Source organism: Mirounga leonina, unplaced genomic scaffold, assembly GCF_011800145.1.
Source record: "Mirounga leonina isolate KUSES-001 unplaced genomic scaffold, KU_Mleo_1.0 Mir_53, whole genome shotgun sequence".
In the NCBI taxonomy this organism is placed as follows: domain Eukaryota; kingdom Metazoa; phylum Chordata; class Mammalia; order Carnivora; family Phocidae; genus Mirounga; species Mirounga leonina.
In genome coordinates, this window is record NW_023270807.1 from 101,054,873 (window position 1) to 101,076,467 (window position 21,595).

At 43.4% G+C, this 21,595-nt stretch overlaps 1 protein-coding gene across 2 annotated transcripts in view; it reads left to right on the forward strand.

Moving 5' to 3' along the window:
- The window catches only part of AKAP12 (A-kinase anchoring protein 12), a 93,631-nt gene that overhangs the window by 40,070 nt on the left and 31,966 nt on the right, over positions 1-21,595 (forward strand). For both annotated transcript variants that reach the window (XM_034991009.1, XM_034991010.1), the window contains exon 2: positions 10,828-10,942. In XM_034991009.1, coding sequence (XP_034846900.1) covers positions 10,828-10,942 — 115 coding nt within the window. The remainder of the gene's footprint in view (positions 1-10,827; positions 10,943-21,595) is intronic.

The following is a 21,595-nucleotide window of genomic DNA, read 5'->3' on the forward strand; positions in this document are numbered from 1 at the left end:
GAGCATCTTAAGGCCAACTTGTTAGAAAGCATGGCTGTGTAGGGGAAAGCATAGAGGGCTTAAGGAATTCAATCCAGTTAGCTCACAGAAATTAGGGCTGTGGCTCATCTAAAATTTTTATAAATATGCTTTAGTGATAGAGTCATCAGCTTCTGCATTTAGCCTTCTTGCTTATTTCTAGAAATTTAAAAATAGTTTGGGAATTCTCTGTGCTTGTGTTTAAATAAAAGGGAGGGCTGAAATAGTTTCACTGTATTCAGTTGGGCACTGTTTGAGCAGTTTGGTTCTAGGTTGAATATACTGTTTGGAGCTATGGCTGTTGACTTACAAAATAACTCTACAGTCATAAAAATGGTTAACTTTTTTTTTTTTTTTTTACTTTCATGTTAGATCTCCACCCAAAATGAGGAGTTCCCATTAGCTGTGGAACCTTTGCTCTGAGCTCATTCTCCCAATTATAAGCGGGGACTACGACCATCTCAGTTTTTAGATTGTGTGCGATTCAAATGGAGTAGTATCTGGGAAGGTTCTCGTTTGGACCTATGGCTCCAACAGCCCTGAGATCAACAACCTGAACTCAACAACCCTGAAATCAAGAGTTGCATGTTCTACCAACTGAGCCAGCCGGGCACCCCCAGATGGTCAACTTTTTAAGCGTTCTTTTTTTTTTAAAGATTTTATTTATTTATTTGACAGAGAGAGAGTTAGCAAGAGCAGGAACAGAAGCAGGGGGAGTGGGAGAGGGAGAAGCAGGCTCCCCGCGGAGCAGGGAGCCCTATGTGGGACTCGATCCCAGGACCCCGGGATCATGACCTGAGCCGAAGGCAGACGCTTAACGGCTGAGCCACCCAGGTGCCCCTAAGCGTTCTTGATAGATGGGCTTATTAATATCTTGCAGCTCTATGTACATGTGGTGGTGGGGTCCTGTACAGTCTCTTTCTTGTAGCAGGATAACTTGCCTTTGCTGCCTGAGGGTCAAACCAACTAGGATCCCCAGGCAGGAGAGCCTGCATCTCTTGAGTCATTGTTTCCTTATGTCCAAGTCTGTGCCCAGGCTCTGGCCATCTTTTTTTTTTTTTTTAAGATTTTATTTATTTGACCCTGAGAGAGGGAACACAAGCAGGGGGAGTGGGAGAGGGAGAAGCAGGCTTCCCGCCGAGCAGGGAGCCCGATGCGGGGCTCGATCCCAGGACCCCGGGATCATGACCTGAGCTGAAGGCAGACGCTTAACGACTGAGCCACCCAGGCACCCCCAGGCTCTGGCCATCGTATTCTAGTGGTGCCCTGTGTCTTGAGCTGCAACCCCATTTGTGTGCAGGAGTGGGTTTAGCAAGATGCATTCCATGTACACAGCTGTGTCTAATATTGTTGAATCCCCTTGTCATTTGAAATCTGATGCTGACTCCTTCAACACCCTCCTCACTGCAAGAATGGGAATTTTTAAAAGGTGGCCTTAATATGATATAAAAATATTGGAGTAGAATACATACCTTGGTTTGTGCAAGTGGACTGAGGCTCACACAATGGCTCCTCTGAGAGCTTTTCAATTAAGAACGAGAACCTTCCCAGATATTACTCCATTTGAATCGCACACAATCTAAAAACTGAGATGGTCTTAGTCCCCATTTATAATTGGGAGAATGAGCTCAGAGCAAAGGTTCCACAGGTAATGGGAACTGTGTTGTGGTCTCTGCTGTTTCCCCCATACTTTCTGTGGTTAAAAAAAAACAAAAAACAAAAAACCAACTCTGGTGTCTCTCCTCCATTTAGACCTTTATGTAAACTGCCTTGCCCTTCTCCTACCCAGACTATTAGAAAATTAGAGGATTGGAAGTCTTCATGTTAGATGTTGAGTGCAGAGGGTGGCCCAATCAGGCAAAATTTCTTGCAGCTTTCATTTTAGAAGGGGAAATGGGCCCGGGACAGGTACTTCCCTTTGAAGCATAGCTGTTGACAGCAAGTTACCTGTATAATAAAAACAAGTAGGGGCGCCTGGGTGGCTCAGTTGTTAAGCGTCTGCCTTCGGCTCAGGTCATGATCCCAGGGTCCTGGGATCGAGCCCCACATCGGGCTCCCTGCTCAGCAGGGAGTCTGCTTCTCCCTCTCCCTCTCCCCCTGCTTGTGTTCCCTCTCTCGCTGTGTCTCTCTCTGTCAAATAAATAAATAAAAATCAAAAAACAAGTAAAACTTAGTTAACAGCTGACTTATTACAAACTTATAACATGGGTTAGGGGATGTTCCAAATATTCTGTGAGGTAGATAAAATGAATTCTTATTCATTTTACAGAGAAAGGGAGGTAGGAGAGGCTAAATAATGCACAGATTAATAATAAGAGGCTAGATAATGCACAATAATACATTAATAATGAGAGGCTAAATAATGCACAAGGCCGCAGATCAGACCCTGCTTTCCTGGCCACCTCCCCGTTGCTGGCCTGGAGCCAGCACGTTTCAGGCTAAGACAATGACGGGACAATTACAAAATGCCGAATTGAAGTACTTAATCTTGCTCCAGAGTACCCAGCCCTCCACTCCTTCTGAGCCCACTATGTTATCTTCCCGCCAGGAGGGAATATGGATTAGTTTGCATGAACAAACTCCTGAAATACGATTTCACTGCTGAGTTTCTTTCTTTCTTTTTTTTTTTTTTTTAAGATTTTATTTATTTATTCATAAGAGACACAGAGAGAGAGGCAGAGGGAGAAGCAGGCTCCCCGCTGAGCAGGGAGCCCGATGCGGGACTCGATCCCAGGACCCTGGGATCATGACCTGAGCTGAAGGCAGACGCTTAACCATCTGAGCCACCCAGGCGCCCTGCTGAGTTTCTTTCTTAAAGCAGTTCTGTTTTCCCATGAAAATTCATGTGACTGGTAGAAATTAGAATTACAATGCTTCACTGTAAAGCAAAATTTTCTTAGCTGCCTTTCACCCATACTAAAAATAAACTGAAACAAAATAACTTGCAAAGGAAAAGCTCTCCCACCACCCAGTTGTAAAAGTAATGGTGTTACTTAGGTAAAGAACAGAACACAAAAATAGAAAAATAAAGGATATCAAATATTCATAGTTCCTTCCCCAGTGACTTTGATGCATTACGATATTAACAGTTTGATAATGTTGCTATTTTACAGTATGTTCTCCTATGTATTTATCATTATTTTATGAAAACTGTGTAGTTTGCCTTTTAAATTGACTATTACAACATAAAATACATCTCCATACTATTATACACTTTGTAGGTACCATTTTTAATGCCTACAAGATAGGCTGTAACCATTCCCCAGATTTTGGATATTTAGAATTGTTTCTCATTTGAAGTTAATTTCGAAAAATCTTTTTCCCTCTTACTCTTTTGTAATGACCTTAACTATAGGAATTCGATCCCATAATTCAGGATAGTATAGTTTACTATGATTTGGTAAAGCATCCGCTTCTTTTCTTCACTCTGTGTCCTAAAGGTTTATACCATGTTTAGACTTGGATTTTATAAAGTTTCTGCTTAGATTAGGTTTTACAAAGCTTTCTGCTTAAATTAGTTTGAAATAAAAATGGTTATTTTATAAAAGAAAAGCAAAGCTTTTGAAACCCATAATTCTGTTGGCGTTCTGTAAATGACCTCTGAATTAGAGGGAAAACTTTTCGCTTACGCATAACCCAGGCTGGTTGATACTGCTACGATGACTTGTGTTCTTACAGCCTGTGCCGTTTTTGAGACGAGTTTCCCAAGCGAGGAATTCTGCGCTTAAGAAACTCCACGCGCTGGGGCGCCTGGGTGGCTCAGTGGGTTGAGCGACTGCCTTCGGCTCAGGTCATGATCCTGGAGTCCCGGTATCGAGTCCCGCATCGGGCTCCCTGCTCGGCAGGGAGTCTGCTTCTCCCTCTGACCCTCTTCCCTCTCATGCTCTCTGTCTCTCATTCTCTCTCTCAAATAAATAAATAAAATCTTAAAAAAAAAAATACACATATCAATATATCGGGAGCCTCTGGTAGCGTGCAGGAGAGCCGTGATGTTCCTGACTGGGTCTTGGTCAATATATATTTTTTATTTTTTTATTTTTTTATTTTATTTTTTATTTATTTGCGAGAGAGAGAATGAGAGACAGAGAGCATGAGAGGGAGGAGGGTCAGAGGGAGAAGCAGACTCCCTGCTAATCAGGGAGCCTGATGTGGGACTCGATCCCGGGACTCCAGGATCATGACCTGAGCCGAAGGCAGTCGCTTAACCAACTGAGCCACCCAGGCGCCCCCAATATATATTTTTTAAAGATTTATTTATTTTAGAGAGAGCGAGCGAGCGAGCGAGCAGGGGGAGTGGCAGAGGGAGAGGGAGGGAGAGAATCCTTGAGCCACCGAGCTGAGTGTGGAACCTGACCTGGGGCTCAATCTCCCCACCCTCAGATCATGACCTGAGACGAAATCAAGAGGGGGCCTCTTAGCCAACTGAGCCTCCCAGGCGCCCCAATTCTGTTTTTGATTAATGGTGTGGCCGAGGACATTATTAATATGGTAATCACATTTGGAGATCATACGAACAGAGGGGTGGAAGCTTCATGAGAGCAGTTTGGTCCATCATTGCTCAGATGATCTGAAAAGATTTGTGAATCATGGGAAGCCAGGTGATTAGCATGCTTATAGCCCCAGAATCTACAGCTTTTAGGGTTCTCCAAATATTTTCACCTTTGCAGTGATAAAATGAATAAAAAGGAAACCATGCCTTCATATGATATATATCAGTTATACCTCTCAATAAAAAAAGAAAACTGTCTCTTCCCCCAACACCAGTGCAAAACAAAGAAGTCTGCAAAGGCAACATTTGTTAAAGATTTTGTGTAGTGTTACTAGAGTTTTGTTCTTTTTGTTAAGTGCTTAGACAGAGATCGGACAGAGACCTCTCATTCCCTTCTTCCCTTCCTGCACTCCTGTTAGTGGGTTATTTTTGTCTTATTTTAAACACATAAAGGAATCAAACATTCTCTGTAACTTGCTTTTCCCACTTAAACTGGAGACATCTACCCACATCAATGTCTCTAGATTTATTGCCTTCCCTTCGATGCTGTTATATGGATTGTGTGTTGTACATCACTCTCCCTATGTCTCAAGTATGTAAAGCCGTATCCATTAGAATAGCGTGCTGGATGGGGCGCCTGGGTGGCTCAGACAGCTAAGCATCTGACTCTTGGTTTCAGCTCAGGTCATGATCTCAGGGTCATGAGATAGAGCCCTGTGCCGGCTCCGTGTTCCGTGTCTGCTTGAAGATTCTCTCTCTCCCTCTCCCTCTGCCTCCCCTTCTCGATTTCTTGAACATGTGTGCGCTCTCTCTCTCTACTTCTTAAAAAAAAAAAAAAAAAAGGAATAGTGTGTTGGAGTGGGTATGCACATTTAAATTATTTATAGCTATTTACAAATTGCTCTCCAAAGACATTGTTTACTGATTTATACTCTGATTTCTATTTTTTTTCTGTTTGACACTTTTAAAGGCTTACCTTCAAAACGCTGCCTATTAGAATGAAGAAAAAGACATTGAAGTGTTTTCTTTACAAGTTTTATTAGGGGTTTAAAATACCCCCCAGATGGGGGTGTATGGCGGTTCAGTCAGAAGGGCATGTGACTCTTGATCTTGGGGTCATGAGTTCGAGTCCCACATTAGGTGTATTTATTACTTAAATAAAAATTTTAAAAACTGACTAAAAATTCCCCCCAGATAATCTTTTTTATTCTGATCATTTGTTTGTGGGTCTTTGTCATATTGACTTCTGGCTGTTCCTGCTTATATCTGCTTAACAGTTCTGCTTCTTGGGTTTTGCCAGAATTGCACTGGTCAGAGCCTCATTGACTACATTCATGGCAGGACTGTGGGCCCAGTCCCACCTCTGGTGGTCATCCAATGAGGATGTAGACAGAGAGCATCACTTCTGTGGTGGAAGAAGATACTTCAGCAGGCTCATCGCTACCCCCAACATCCTGAGAGTGTCAAGAACTCACCTGTTTGAACATTGTTTGACTCATTCAGTAAAGAGCTTGATAATCCTGGGGCACCAGGCTAGCTCAGTCAGTAGGGAGTATGACAACTTATTCTCGGGGTTGTGAGTTTGAGCCCCCTGTTGGGTGAAGAGATGACTTAAAGATAAAATTCCTTTTTTTTTTTTTTTTAAAGATTTTATTTATTTGACACAGAGAGAGAGGGAACACAAGCAGGGGGAGTGGGAGAGGAAGAAGCAGGCTTCCCGCTAAGCAGGGAGCCCGATGCGGGGCTCGATCCCAGGACCCGGGGATCATGACCCGAGCCGAAGGCAGACACTCAACCGACTGAGCCACCCAGGTGCCCCTAAAGATAAAATTCTTAAAAAAGAAGGGTGCTTTGATGGCTCAGTCAGTTAAGCGTCCAACTCTTGATCTCAGCTCAGGTCTAGATCGCTGGTTTGTGAGTTCCAGCCCCATGTTGGGCCCCGCCCTGGGTATGGGGCCTACTTTAAAAAACAAAACAAAAAAGCTTGATACTCCTACTGCTTACTCTGCAAAGGAGCTCAGAGCAAATCATGGGCAGTCCTGTGGAGGAGGAAGAGGAATGGAGAAGTCTGGTGGTTTTTTTGCAATGCTTTGGCTGCCATTTTGGATATTCTCTGTTCTTAGAGGAATGAGAGGAAAACACTGTTGCAGGAAGCACTGAGATTTTTTTTTTTAAAGCTTGTTGAGTTGTGATGTGGTAATACTTTACAGGAATAAACTCTGGCTGACCCACTCAAAGGATATAAGCTTGAAAACATCAAGGGTTTTGATTTGCTCGAAAGAGGCGTTTACGCTTTTTGAAGCATAAATCCAGTGGGAATAGAGGTTTTCTTGTGCTCACTGTGTCAAGTGCAGAGAGCATGTCTTTCAAGTCTAATGTCTATCTCCGGAGTCAAGGTTCTATAACTGTATTTGTACAAGTGTAAAAGTAAGTTCAAAAGGAATGGAAAAAGCTGTGTGAAAGAATGGAGTAGACATTTCCTCTTTCTTTCTTGCTTGGAAACTTGAATCCTGATAACTGCTTTCTTCCCTGAGTTAGATGGCCCTCATGCCTCATCTGGCTCCAATATTCCCATTCCCTGTCACTAAGTTGTGTCCTTGCCTCTCTGTGTTTACCTCGGCATAACTGATAAATAAATCCTTCTCTTCTGTGGGCATTTGAATTATAGACAAAAGAGAGAATGACTGAGGACAAGCCAGATACGTATTAAAAAGCATGTAATTCTCGGGACACTGTGGCTCAGTTGGTTAAGCGCCGGAGTCTTGGTTTTCTGCTCAGGTCATGATCTCAGGGTCATGAGACGGAGCCCTCAGTTGGGCTCCGTGCTCAGCAGGGAGTCTGCTTGGATATTCTCTCCCTGTGCCCCTCCCCCCTCAATAAATAAAGCTTAAAAGCATGTATTCTCCCCCTTTTACAAATGCTTATGAATATATACATACACATGTATGTATTTAATGTTAAGGAACAGTGGGTTCGGTTTCTTACCACTTGAGGTGACTTTAACTTACTGGTCACTCTCAGAAGCACCTGAATCTTTAACAATAGTATAAATTATATAAATGGTTGGGGATGGGGAAAAAAGCAAACAAACACTCTTTTTGTCGCAAAAAAAAAAATTATCCATCTACAAGGACACATGAGATTTTGTAAATAGCATCTCTAAATGAAACACAGAATGGTGGAAATAATCCGAATATGGTTAGGGATGAAGCCCCATTTTTGTTGTGGAGGGTGGGTCTGTCATGGGCTTTGAATGCTCACTGGAGATTGAGCTTGGGTGGTCCCCTTGCATTGAGACCCAAGCTATGAATATAATAACATTGACTCAAAACTCAGTTTTAATAATGGTCCCTGTCATCAGTTGTCTGCTACCAAAGTTTATACCTCAAGTGCCTTTTGGAAGTAGAGACAGTTGCCCTGTGGTCCCTGGGAATAAGTAACCCATAATTTTTTTTTTTTTTAAAGATTTTATTTATTTTTCAACAGAGAGAGAGAGACAGCGAGAGAGGGAACACAAGCAGGGAGCGTGGGAGAGGGAGAAGCAGGCTTCCCGCCGAGCAGGGAGCCCGATGTGGGACTCGATCCCAGGACCCTGGATCATGACCTGAGCCGAAGGCAGACGCTTAACGACTGAGCCACCCAGGCGCCCTAAGTAATCCATAATTACCACACTTTGTGTATAAGGAGGGCTAGCAGCGATCTCCAATTTTAAGACTCATTTGATGTCATTTAATGTGCTTTGTTATATGTAAGGGTAGAGGAAAGTTTGTGTCTGAATCCTATAGATCTTTCACGTTTAAAGACAAAGACAGGGGGCGCCTGGGTAGCTCAGTCGTTAAGCGTCTGCCTTCGGCTCAGGTCATGATCCCAGGGTCCTGGGATCGAGCCCCGCATCGGGCTCCCTGCTCCGCAGGAGGCCTGCTTCTCCCTGTCCCGCTCCCCCTGCTTGTGTTCCCTCTCTCGCTGTGTCTCTCTCTGTCAAATAAATAAATAAAATCTTAAAAAAAAAAAAAAAGACAAAGGCAGTTTGGATCCCGGTTAAGGTGTCTTGAGTTTGACAATAAAGAATTATGAGACGTCTTTCAAGAATTATAGAAATTCTCTAGGACTCTAAACTCTGTAAAACTTCAGACTTCTGGTTACTAAACAAGGGGCACAGTTTACTGCGTTGAAAAATGGAGGCATTAAACCTGCTTTCCCATGAGCCCCATTTAGTTTGCCGTATCATGGTGCATACGTCAGCGTTTTTTTTAGGTTAGATTCATTGTGTTTCCATGGATCCCATAGTGATATGTGTTCCCTGCTTTCATCCTCTAGCTCTTCTTCACGTTATTAATCAAATCTGAGCCTGACGTGTTCACATAACTAGTGATTTTTAGTCCAAATACTCTTCAACACTGACATTTTTGCTAATGGGCATTGTGGAGACCTTCCCCTCCCCCTGCTTTTGTCTTTAGGTTTCGCTTAAGACTCCTGTCTTTCCTATTTTGGTAAGAGAAGACTTAAAGTGGAAATGTAATCTGAGTATTCTGTCTAATAAATAGACTCAGCATGGGTATTTTGAAGCTAACTATTCCTTCTGGAGAGTAAGTATTAAAGTACAGTGGTTATTATTTCAGGAAGCAGCTCATGTCGTTGAAGGGCCGCTTTGCTGGGAGCCGGGAACAGCCAGGTGAAATCAATTTAGCTCAGTTCAAGTCTTCTGGGTTGACTGTCTTGAACCTGCTGTCCCTTCAAGGCTCCAATCAAAGTCAGTGCTTTGGCCAGGGTGCTCCGTTCGCCTGGAAGCATCACTGAATCCTGCCAAGTAGAGTGCCGTGGTTAGAGATTTCTTTGGAGTAGGCAGGCCTGGGTACTATGGAATACTCTTAATGGCATTGTATCATTATGCAGAGCAACAGGTCCTTCCATAATCTCTAATGCCGTGGGAAAACCCTGGAAGTCGTTATTGAGGAGTGCTGGCCTTCGGGCCCTGGTGCCTCCCTTCTAGGCTGTGGGGCCCGTGGCCAGCCAACCCCAGCCTCTGTGATCACACTGAGGTCCAGTGTCCTCTTCTGTACAATGGAAATACTACCACCCGCCTAAGTTGGTTTTGATAAAACGAGAAATGTGTATGAACTTATATGAACTGTAAAGCTTTGTTGAAATCCTGGCCGTTCCTAATGGTTATTATACTATTTTTTGCCATAGCCTCAAAACTTTTTACCTATATTTTCAGGATTTACAAAATAATGGATGGGCATATCTATATGTCTACTGTTTTTGCAACGGAAAACATCAATTGCACAGGCTATCCTCTGGGGTAGAGGACAACTGATCATTTTAGTAATATTTTAAGGAAAAATCAACGACTCACAAAAGCACGAGTGACCCATCTCTTTGTGTTGTCCCTGGGTACACTGGTCTTTGAACCATGGGGTTCCTAATTCACCTCCCTTCTCTGCTTCCCCTGTATCCTTTGTCACACGCCCATTGTGTGGGAACTGAGATGTAGCTTTATCTGTACTTCCTCCTCTGTTTGTGACTGGCTCTCTGTATTCCTCCATCATGACCGTTGCCCTAATTGTTTAGTTACATGTCTGTCCTTTTTCCTGAGAAGGACACATTGTCACTTAGGTATACTTTGGTCAAATATGCATATCTTGCATCCAATCACAAGGAAACATTGTTTTAAAGAAAACAGCATATGGTATAGCTCCATACCCAGCATGGAGCCCATCCCTGGGCTTGAACTCACAACCCTGAGATACAGACCTGAGCTGAGATCACCAAGAGTCAGTTGCTTAAGCGACTGAGTCAGCCAGGTGCCCTGAAAAAAACAATTTTTTTTTAAAGATTTTATTTATTTATGTGAGAGAGAAAGAATGAGAGAGAGCAAGCACATGAGAGGGGGGAGGGTCAGAGGGAGAAGCAGACTCCCCGCCGAGCAGGGAGCCCGATGCGGGACTCGATCCCGGGACTCCAGGATCATGACCTGAGCCGAAGGCAGTCGCTTAACCAACTGAGCCACCCAGGTGCCCCAAAAAAACAATTTTTAAAAGTCTACTTTTCAAGTAGTCTGTAACCTCAAAGGGGCTGGGGCCACACCTGACCTACTCATTGTTGTATCTCAAATAGGCCTGGAATGGTGGGTGTGTAGATCATGTCTGGTGTTTGGATAAGTGGAAGGGTGTGTTCAATTTACCCAGATACAAAGCCCTATCTGCTTGATAAGAGCTCCTGGGGTACCTTCTGTAAGGTAGCTGGATCATCTAGACTAATGACTCAAATCTTCATTATCATTGAAAGTAAGTTTACATGGTTTTGTTTTCTCCCCGTAGCTCCTACAGAAGAATGGTCAGCTGTCTAGTGCCAATGGCTTAGCTGAGGAAGAAGAGTTCAGTCCCCAGGAGGGAGCCCTGAATGGCCAGGAGGAAGAAGCCATTGTCGCAGATGGTAAGCCGGTCTCTGGGCAGAAGAAGTAGGGACTCTAGGGCTGACAATACCTGCTATGGATCTGCTGAAACAATAAAAACCAGCCTGGTTGGACCATACAGTGTCCTGCCTGGGGGTGGATGAGGTTGATAACAAAAGCAATCCATTGGTTGCAAAAGGAAGTATTTATCAGACCTTTTGGGTGGCCTCGACACTCAGGTATAGGAAGTTCTGCCAATATTTGGGTATAGGAAATGTAGTCATGTTTCGTCTTTCTTAGATGTTTTTGTCTGGAACTTAGGTTGGTGGTGTTTTGTTTTGTTTTGTTCTGTTTTAATTGTTGCCTGGTCGCAATTAGTTGTCTGGTATTGATGTGAATTCTTGTTGGAAACCCCAGAGTCGTGGTTGCTTTAAGAGTCAGTGTCTCTCACTCTGGCGAGAGGCCTGCTCCCCTTGCACAGATTTTTCTAGAAGTGTATTTTTCAGGGCGCATGCCGCTCTTTGCCCAAACTATGATTTGCTGCATGTTTTCCAGCTCTTGAGCCTAGAGGCCCCGTGGGGGTGGTTATTGGAAAGTGAATCACCACATTGTCACTAGTTCGAGTCAGCCCACGTGAGGTCGCAGGGACTGCACCTTCGGGTCAGAAGCAGGCACCTTGGCCGGTAGGCCTCAATCGAAGCGCCCCGAGTTGAAGAAGAAACGTCCTCTGCTCTCGAGTTCTTGTTTCATCATTCCATTCAATCATAAACAGAGGAGTAATTTAACAACCACTATCGAGGATGCATAACAATGATGATTTGGCATGGAGTGAAGTGAGTCTTCCAAGCAATGTGAATTAAGACAAATGAGGGGGAAGGTCCCAGGAGAGGAGACTGGCCATTGCCTTGGTTAAATGAGACTCCTGACATGTGGAACCTGTTTCTCTTCTTGTTCAATGCCCCCATGGAACTGCTTCAAGCTGCGAGCTGCTTTTGAAGTTAGTGGGAAGACTGATCTTTATATATAACACCACAGGCACAATATAAAGTTAGAAATATATACAGTCTCACAGAAGGGAGGATTTGCATGACCTAGTGTGAAAGTTTCAAATCATCTCCACCAAAAGAATTGGAATGGCCCCAACTCAAATTCCAAAGTCCCATGCTTTGTCCTTCCCATGGCAACTTTTGAATCCAGTCAAGCCACAGCAGGTCTGGAGCCTTCTCTGGCCAAGCCACTGTGCTCAGTGCTGCAGGGAAGATGAACAGACTGATAGACAGCCCACCGCTTATCCATTGCAGGGGAGAGGAAGCGGGTCTGTAGAAGGATACACAAGATAAAGGGAAAGGTTAAGACAGGGTAACATGGTGGGTATCAAATGAATGTGCAAGAAATGAGAGCTGCTCTGAGTTCTGGTGGTGCAACCATTTGAGGTCAGAGCGTGGGTAAGATCTGGGGACTGGGGGAGATCCGGGACTGGGGGAGATAAGGGTTAGATTTGTTGACAAGGGACGGGGGCCAAAGTGAGGAGAGTAATAACAGCCAACACCTTGCAAGTTTTTACTGTGGGTCCTGGAACTCTGCCTTTTGTGCATTGTGGTCTTTAATGAGGTAGGTAATATCGGTGTCAAGATTTCAAACCCAGGTCAGCAGATTACCTGGCACAGCGTCCTCTGAGCAAAGAGTAGAATGAACACCCAGAGAGGCAAGTGTGCTCAGTAACAGGGCTGTGAAAGCAAGTATTTGGTAGCAATGTGGGATCACTGACGTATGCCATCAAGGGAGCCCCTGGGTCAGGCAGGCTTCCTCTATGATGCTGATGTACGTGATCGAGAAGAGAAGGTAGAGCAGGAGAAAGGACAGGCCTTAGCAGATGATTATTCCATGGTCTCCCTGAGCTGACCCAGGCTTCTGATCGTGGCCTTGGGGCTCTGAGCAAATAGCAAAGATTTCTTGCAAAAAGAGTGGTAGTTAATATACCTTGTCCTTCAAAAGATCCTGAAAAGGCCTTGTCACCTAGGAAAAGACTGGTGGGTGTCCTAGGGCTGCAGAGGTCTCCACCCCAGGCCCTGCCTTTAGGGTGAGCTTTTAGGCAGAACTATTAATCCATTGGCTTATTAGCATCTGTAATAAGCTTGGTACACTTGTTTTTTCTTCTGCCTTTTTTTTTTGCCTGCCTGGCATTGTAAACACGGATACTTTTTCATGCCCCCCCCCCTTTTTAAGATTTATTTATTTATTTGAGAGAAAGAGAGAGTGGGGGGAAGGGGCAGAGGGAGAGAATATCCAAGCTGACTCCCGCTGAGTGTGGAGCCCGACACAGAGGCTCAGTCCCATGACCCTGAGGTCATGACCTGAGGTGAAACCAAGAGTTGGATGCTCAACCAACTGAGCCACCCAGGCGCCCCTTTTCATGCTTTTCTTTTGACTACAGTAATAGCCTATGGTTAGATTTTATGGTTATTTCTAGAATTTCCTTCTACACAGAAGCTTACTAGGATGTATAAACAAAGGCATAATTTAGTATGTAACACTTAATCGTAGGATTGCGGGGACCTTGGTTTCTACTACTGTCCACACCAGTAAGAATAGATCTGACCCATCTTCTTCCCTAGGAGGATTGACCAACTGTGGGATTTGGTCCTGCCATACGTGGATCAGTTCATGCGAGAAAACTATGAACGAGCGGCATTCCTGCTGGAGGGTTTTTAATTTAAAGTGGCTGACTATATTTAGACAAAGCCAGATATGAAAATATTTTCCGACCTTGACTTGTTTGCTTTCTTTCTGAAACCAGACATACTGGTAATTCAGAACCAATCCTCTTCCTATAATGAAAATGGAATCCTGTTTCCTTGTAAACTTTCCTCAAATGACAGAAGATAGGAACTGCCTCCTAAATAAACATCTTCTAATCTGTGCATCAGTGTTAGAAATGTATACGGCAATTTTGGAGAGGACTTGAAGATTATATAATTCCATGGGCCATCTTTTAGAAGGTACACAATCAGGGTTGAGAACAAATAATTATTGAAAAAAAAAATGGGACCCCTGGGTGGCTCAGTTGGTTAAGTGTCTGCCTTCGGCTCAGGTCATGATCTCAGGGTCCTGGGATCGAGTCCCACATCCGGCTCCTTGCTCAGCAGGGAGCCTGCTTCTCCTTCTGTCTGCTGTTCCCTCTCTCTCTCTGACAAATAATGAAATCTTTTTTAAAAAATTAAAAAATGGACACCTGGGTGGCTCAGACGGTTAAGTGTCTGCCTTCGGCTCAGGTCATGATCCCAGGGTCCTGGGATCGAGCCCCGCATCGGGCTCCCTGCTCGGCGGGAGGCCTGCTTCTCCCTCTGCTTCTCTCTCTCTCTCTCTCTGTCTCTCATGAATAAATAAATAAACTCTTTAAAAAAAAAAAGAAAAAATGAAAAAAATTCACAGTAAATTACTTTAGCCTCGGAGATTTTGTCCTTCTGAATTTTTTAAGGTGATTTACCATTTATTAAAACTGCTTCTGTCCAACAGCAGCCTTTTCCCAACTCGAAAGTTCTTTCATGCCACGCTATTTTCAGTATTCACAGGGGTCATGCAAGTGCCATTAGTTTTGTGGAAAGTCTGCTTTTGTTGAAAGGTTTAAAAAAAGCCCCCTCCATCCCTGTCATTTTTCTATAGTCTGTGGCCCCTGGATTTTCTGTGAGTTAAATGCCTCAACACAAGTGATTTTTAAAACATTACATGTGGATCCAGTTCCAATTTTATATTTAAAACTTTTGCAAATTAAAAACTCAGATTAATAAAAAAATTTAACTTTAGTATCTGTTGTATGCATTTCCCCCCCACACAGATGGGAAAATTCAATATTACCAAATAAAAAAATTTAAGACCTTCTTTATTTGGATAGTATATATATTTTAAAGGTTTTATTTATTTATTTATTTATTTATTTGACAGACAGAGAGAGAGAGAGAGCGCATACAAGCAGGGGGAGTGGAGAGGGAGAAGCAAACTCCCCGCTGAGCAGGGAGCCTGATGGGAGCTGGATCCCAGGACCCTGAGATCATGACCTGAGCTGAAGGCAGACGCTTAACCGACTGAGCCACCCAGGCGCCCCTGGATAATATATTTTTTTATTAAAGTGCCTACTCAACTCTGCCATGTGCAAATACACAAGTGATTGTCTCCGATCTTAATAATTTGAATTTATCATTTACAAGGCAGTTTGTTTCTTTTTGAGATTTGCCTTTCTGCAAAGTAGATACAGCAGATGTTATAAAGCAGGTGAATGCCATGATTCCTCATCTCCCTAGGTCATACTGTTTGTATGAACAAACAAGAGTCATTTCCTTGGTTTTTAAATTTTTGTTCGCATGTGCTTTATATAATTTGCATACCCAGAGTGTGAGGACATTTACCCCAGCAGCAATGGAGTGGTTGTGGTGCTCTCTACCCTTGGCATTTGCCACTCTGGGGCCAACTGCATTAAAAGTAGCAGTCAGCTAACCAGGCAGATAGGCTTTGTTATGCTGATCAGAATGGTGAGGAGGAGGGCGCCTGGGTGGTTCTGTCCCTTAAGCATCCAACTTTTGATTTTGGCTCAGGCCATGTTCTCAGGGTCCTGAGATCGAGCCTTACATGGGACTCCCCGTTCCCAGCAGGAAGTCTGCTTGAGATTCTCTCTCTCCCTCTCCCTTTGCCCCACCCCCACTCTCTCTTTCTCTCTCTCTTTAAAAAATAAATAAATAAATAAATCTTTTTAGAAAATGATGAGGAGGGTCACTACTGCAAATGGGAGGCAATCCTGGGAAAAACCCTCTCAGATCCCAAGGAAAATTTAAAAACAGGAAACCCCCCAAATGTTGTCACTTAAAACAGAAGTCTTTTAGAGAATGTGTTTCTTACATTCTGCAGGATTCTACTTTTTCTACATCTGGATACTATCCCCCAGATACAGTAACAAAAATGGAGTATGCCTTGCTCAGCTATCTAGAAGCTTCATTTGCAACATTATGGGAGAATTTCATTTTCCTCATTGCGCTTAATGTCACTGTCTTAGCTTTTATTAAATTTGCTGTTTGAAACCTACCAGATTCTGGTGTTTAGTGCCTTTGGGATATGGAAAGACCAAAAGGTTATTTACTGCCAAATGATCGCAACACTCCCTGTGGACCTTGTTACCTTACAGAAAATCCATTCTGGAGTGACTAGTAGTTTGTCGCTTTTTGATCATCTAATACCTTTATCCGGACAGTGAGTACTTAAGATCCTTTCCATGTCTCTGTTAGAAGATGACCTCCCCCCGCCCCCAATACATGTTCTTCGGTGAGAGGCTGCTCTCTCAGCTGTGAAGAAATCCACGATTCAATCGCTTCTCTATTTTAATTGGTGACATAATTGGTACCTTGTTATTTTATTCTCATGAAAACATCCATGCCTGTTGCTCAGATGACTACCCTCCATTCCTCCTTCATTTTTTTTCCCCACATCGTTTGTCAACACGCGGCGTGGTTCATGTCTGTCTCTTACCTCCAGCTCTGCTAAAATAAAGGGACCACGAGGGCAGAGATTTCTTGGGCTGACGTGGGAGGTCTGTCAGATGCTTCCGTGCTGAGTCCCCCGAGGCTAAACCTTGTGTCCGACACCTCGTAAGTGCTTAAGGAATACTTAAATAAATGAAGAGCTAGAGTTAACAATATGACCTTTCTGCTCATGGGAGAAGGGCATCTGTTGGCTTTTCACCTTCGTATCATTTGCTGCGCATAAATACCACCGCTTTGTAGATTTTACCCCCCCCCCCCCCCCCGCCCCGTCCCCTTTCCTTTGGTGCATTAGCACTCTCAAAGCTGGATCCTTCTCCGCACACCACGCTGTGCTGTCACAGGTGCTCACTGTACTTACTATAGGTTATGCAGGTGTTGCCTGGAAAGGTGAGGTCAGACCCTGCCTGCTCAGGAATGCTATCCAGTGTGAGTGCTCAAACCACAAAGAGCGCCCCCCCCACCCCCGCTTTGGTTTTTCGAGTACAGTATTATTGCATGACATGTTCTCAAGCTGTATCCTGTTTTGTAATGTTTTGAAAACGAGGGGAAACACTCACAAAATAACCCTTGAACATCGGCAGGAGTACCGTGCTTTGCAGTTTCTGGGAACCGGTTTTTATTCATTCCTCCAGCGGGAATGTTTGTAGCATTCCTCTCTGAAATTACTTATGTCATTGACAAATTTCTGGTAACAAATAACTACTGCTTTCATCTTTAAAGAACCAGGTTTACTTTTTAGTAATTAACAGCTAACCCATACAGAGAAGAATTTCTCCCTCGAACTATATTCAAGTCTGGCAGTCCAAAGAACCTTCATTTTTCCTTCTAACTTGATAAATGGTGGGGGTATGAGGAAACAAGGACTTCTGGTCCTCCGTCCCTTTTAGTTCATTCTCGGGGACAAAACCACGGGTAAGGCTGCTCTAGTCACTATTTCTTTGTGTGCCCTTGAATTGAATCTATCCCTTTATCTCGCTGACCATCAGTTTTCATTCGTACAATGAGCATCCTCAGTCATCTCTGAAATTCTGGGACTGAGTAACATCAGTATTGCTAGTGGGTTAGCACTATGATGCTAATGATGGGTTAGCTGTTGAAGACACCCCAGTGACCTTGGGCAGGTGAGAATCTACATGGTAATTTCATTATGCGTTTTTGTAAAAACACTTTTTCTTTCTAGTCTGATCTCAGAAGTCATCTTCTAGATTTGGGGCGCCTGGCTGCCTCAGTGGGTGGAGCATGCGACTCTTGATCTCGGGGTTGTAAGTGTGAGTCCCATGTTTGGTGTAGAGATTACTTAAAAATAAAAAAGTCTTTAGAAAAAATCATCTTCTAGATGTGAAGTTTTAATTTAATGAGAAGTTCAAGAGGGAACATTTATTCAAGAATGTCTCAGTAGATAATCATTTAGGTAAGAAAGAAAGCTAAGTAGTTTCATAAATGTGGCTACAAGGTAACATAGCTCTCCCCCTGTATGGGAGATTGAAATTATGTAATAAGATTGGTTATGAGTCCCATTCAGTGACAGATATGGGTAAATGCCATTTCTTTTTGCCCTGAAGACTGTCATTCAACCTTGAGTTACTTCGAAGACTCACCCATAAGTAGCTATAGTTTCGAGGCTCTCCCAGTCCACTGAGCAGGGTGAGTGTTCTGGCCCACGTGAGAAGGCACGCGGGTGAGATGGTCTATAGGCTGGTCTGCGTTATGTACCAAGCTTCAGACCCTTTCCTTGGAGGGACTGAAGTGGTCTCAGGTTACTGGTTCTTTAATTGTGACTAAGCCATAATGGAAACATTAAATTTTTTTAGCTATTGCATTTATTTGACAGTCCTTTAGATCTTAGACTGACTCATCCTTAAAACAGTTCCAATTTAGGTTCACCTGGCTGGCTCAGTTGGAGGAGCATGGGACTCTTGATTTCAGGGTCATGAGTTTGAGCCCCAGGTTGGGTAAGATTATAAATTTTTGAAAAAATCTAGTTTCACCTAATGTAGCAACCCCCAAATGGTTCCAACAATGGTATGTTCTAGAGCACAATGTCCCTATGTTATATAAATAATGGTGCTTAGGTAACTTACAGAGGATGTAGTCTCTGGGTTTAAATTCTGCCACATTTTTAGCCTATCAGTTGAGTCTTTCTGAGTACCACACGTTGAATTTTTTTCCTTTTTCCTCATTCGTCATTTATTTAGAGTAGTATAAGTCTTCATAAAAGGTATATTTCCCCCAAAATCATTAGTTTCAAGGTATCTCAGCTGGTTATTTTTTATTTTCATTTTTTTTTGAATGTAGCTTTTCCACAGTTTGAATTTTTACGAACTGCTTTTGTAGTTAACGTGTCAGGACAGTGTGACTAGTTATAGGCAAGATGTGATTAATTGAATGGACTGGTTACTTTCACATGTCTGAGCCTGCAGTGTTTAGAATGACAAACAAAGCACAGGGCGGTCACCCTGCTGTATTAGTTTGCTAGAGCTGCCATAATAAAATACCACAGAACAGGTGGCTTATACAACAGAAATTTATTTCTTCCCAATTCTGGAGGCTGCAGAGTCCCAAGTTCAAGGTGTCAGCAGGTGTACTTTCTCGGAGGCCTCTCCTTGGCTTGGGATGGCCACCTGTTGACTGTGTCCGGTCATTCCCGTATACGTGCACACCACTGGCATCTGCCGGGGTCCTGGGATTGAGCCCTGAGTCAGGCTCCCTGCTCGGTGGGGAGCCTGCTTCTCTTTCTCCCTTTGCTGCTCCCCCTGCTTGTACTCTCTCTGTCAAATAAATAAATAAATAGGATCTTAAAAAGAGAGAAAGAAAAAGAAAATAAAGATACCTGTCAGGTTGGATTTGACCCAACCCACCATAACGGTCTCTTTTAACTTGATCCCCTCTCTGAATACAAGCACACTCTGATGTGCTGGGGGTTAGGGCCTTCAACATCTGAATTTGGAGAGGGCACAGTTCAGCCCGGAACACCTGTCTGCCTGATTGACAGAACTGCAAAGTCCGGTTTAGTGGCTTTGGTGGAAGGGAACTTAGAGGTGGTCTAGACCAGGCTCTTGCCCCCATTCTGGAGGCTCTTCTGCTCAAACACAGATTTAGGGAGTTTCTCCATAACAGGAAACCAGTTACTCCACCTCAGGGAGAACATGCCTCCCCCCCAGCTGTGCTGCCTTCTGGAACTGTATAGAACAAACTCACCTCCCTTTTCCACATGGTGGCCCTTTAAGTATTTGAAAACATTTATCCTGTCTTTTCCTTTAATCTTTTCTTCTCTAGGCAAAACATTGCCAGAGAAAATAAGCCGTCTCCCATTTAAAGAGAAATGCCCGGGGCTTATTATATATTTTGAGTATGAATATGCTTGCTGGAAGCCTGCCAAGCATAACTGGGTTTCAATTTCAATATTCCCGCCTTTTACGAATCGTTTAATTTCTCCAACTCTTCATAGCACGTGCGAACGTAGTTGGCTTTCCACCAAGTATTATGTACTGAAAGAATGGCTTAGAGAGGAGATAAGTACATTGATGGAGAAGCATATAAAGGAGTGTCTCCTTATCCAGGATGTTGCTAAATGAGCCAAAGCCAAGTAGCGTGAAGAAAATGTCAATATACTTTGATACTTTATTTCTTATGTTGGAATTACAGTCGCTCTCTTGGTATTCACTCATCAGGATCCTCAGCACACAGCCTACATAATGGGATCCAGTAGTTAAAGATCAGAGTAAGATAATCTCCACTTTGCAAATAATTGCCTGTCACAAATAAATGGAGGATGCTTTAGTTTCCACATTAGTAGCTTCCTGCCGAGCCCTCAGTCAGTGGCCGCATTTTCTAAGCTCTGTGAATGAACTTTTTACAAAAGAGCAACATTTTCCTCGCGTGTGTCAAATTTTGGCCTTAAACACCAGTTGTGTTAATTTTTCCATTCATTACTCAGATGCATTAGGATTTTCTGTGTCGTCTTGATACACGTATCACTGTCAGAATCTGATGCTGACCTGCTTTTTAATCCCTTGGATGGCTTGATAGTGTCCTTTCTGTCCTAAAAAGGTTCTGAAAATCTTAGTGATGGGTCTCCTTGTGATTCCATTTATCACATGCTGGGTTCTTTAAGTCGAGAAACCCTTCACTTCTGGGAAATTATTTCATCCATTCCCCTCTTTTTCTTTGTTCTCTGTTTGGAATTACTATTACTCAGATTTTAGACCTTTGAGAAAGGCCCTCTTTAAAACTTTTTTCCTCTATTATTTATCTCTTTGTATTTGGCTCTATTTTCTGGGAAAATATGCTAAAGACTAGATTTCGTTTTGTTATCTTATTTTTAATTTCTAAGAACTGAGTTTTTTCCCTAAACATTCATTGTTGAAGTATCCTGTTTTTTCCTTGGCTGCATTATCTTTCTGAGAATTGATTTGAAGTTTTCTTTCTCTCCATTGCCTCCGTCTCTTCCAGATTGCTTTTTTGTCTTTCCTAATAGGTGTTTTCGTTACATATCTGATTTGGGAGCTGGCTTGTCATATTTAAAAATTGGGGGGGCGCACCTGGGTGGTTCAGTCAGTTAAGCGTCTGGCTCTGGATTTTGGCTCAGGTCACGATCTCAGGGTCATGAATGAGATCAAGCCCCGAATCAGACTTCACGCTGGGCATACAGGCTGCTTAAGATTCTCTGTTTCCCTTTCCCTCTGCTCCACTCCCCTGCTCGTGTTTGCTCTCTCTCCTTTCCCACTCTCTAAAATAAATAAATAATAATAATAAATAAAAGTTGGTTGGGATTTATGTTACTGGGGCAACGTGGCCATTCCTCGATGGTGATCTGATCGATCTTAACATGTCTTTTCTTGGGCTGGTCAAATTCCCCCAAGAACACTCTTGTTTCCTGGGAGTGTTCGGGCTCATTTCTAGAGCCTAGTGAGGGAGAGAGTCTGGGAGTGGGGTGCATAAACTCCTCTTGTTTTTCATGGTGGTGCACTTGGTGTCTTTGAATCTCTGCCCCCCCCCCACCTTCCACTTCCCTGGCCTGGAGACCAGTTTCACTCCTGTCATCTCTGGGACAGGTGAGTGAAGAGGGTCTGGCGATACAGACTGTGGGAGGGGGAGCTGAGGGTCTTTTTTTCTTTTTTAATAAGATTTTTAAAAATTGTGGTACCTCATATAGGAGGAATCTAC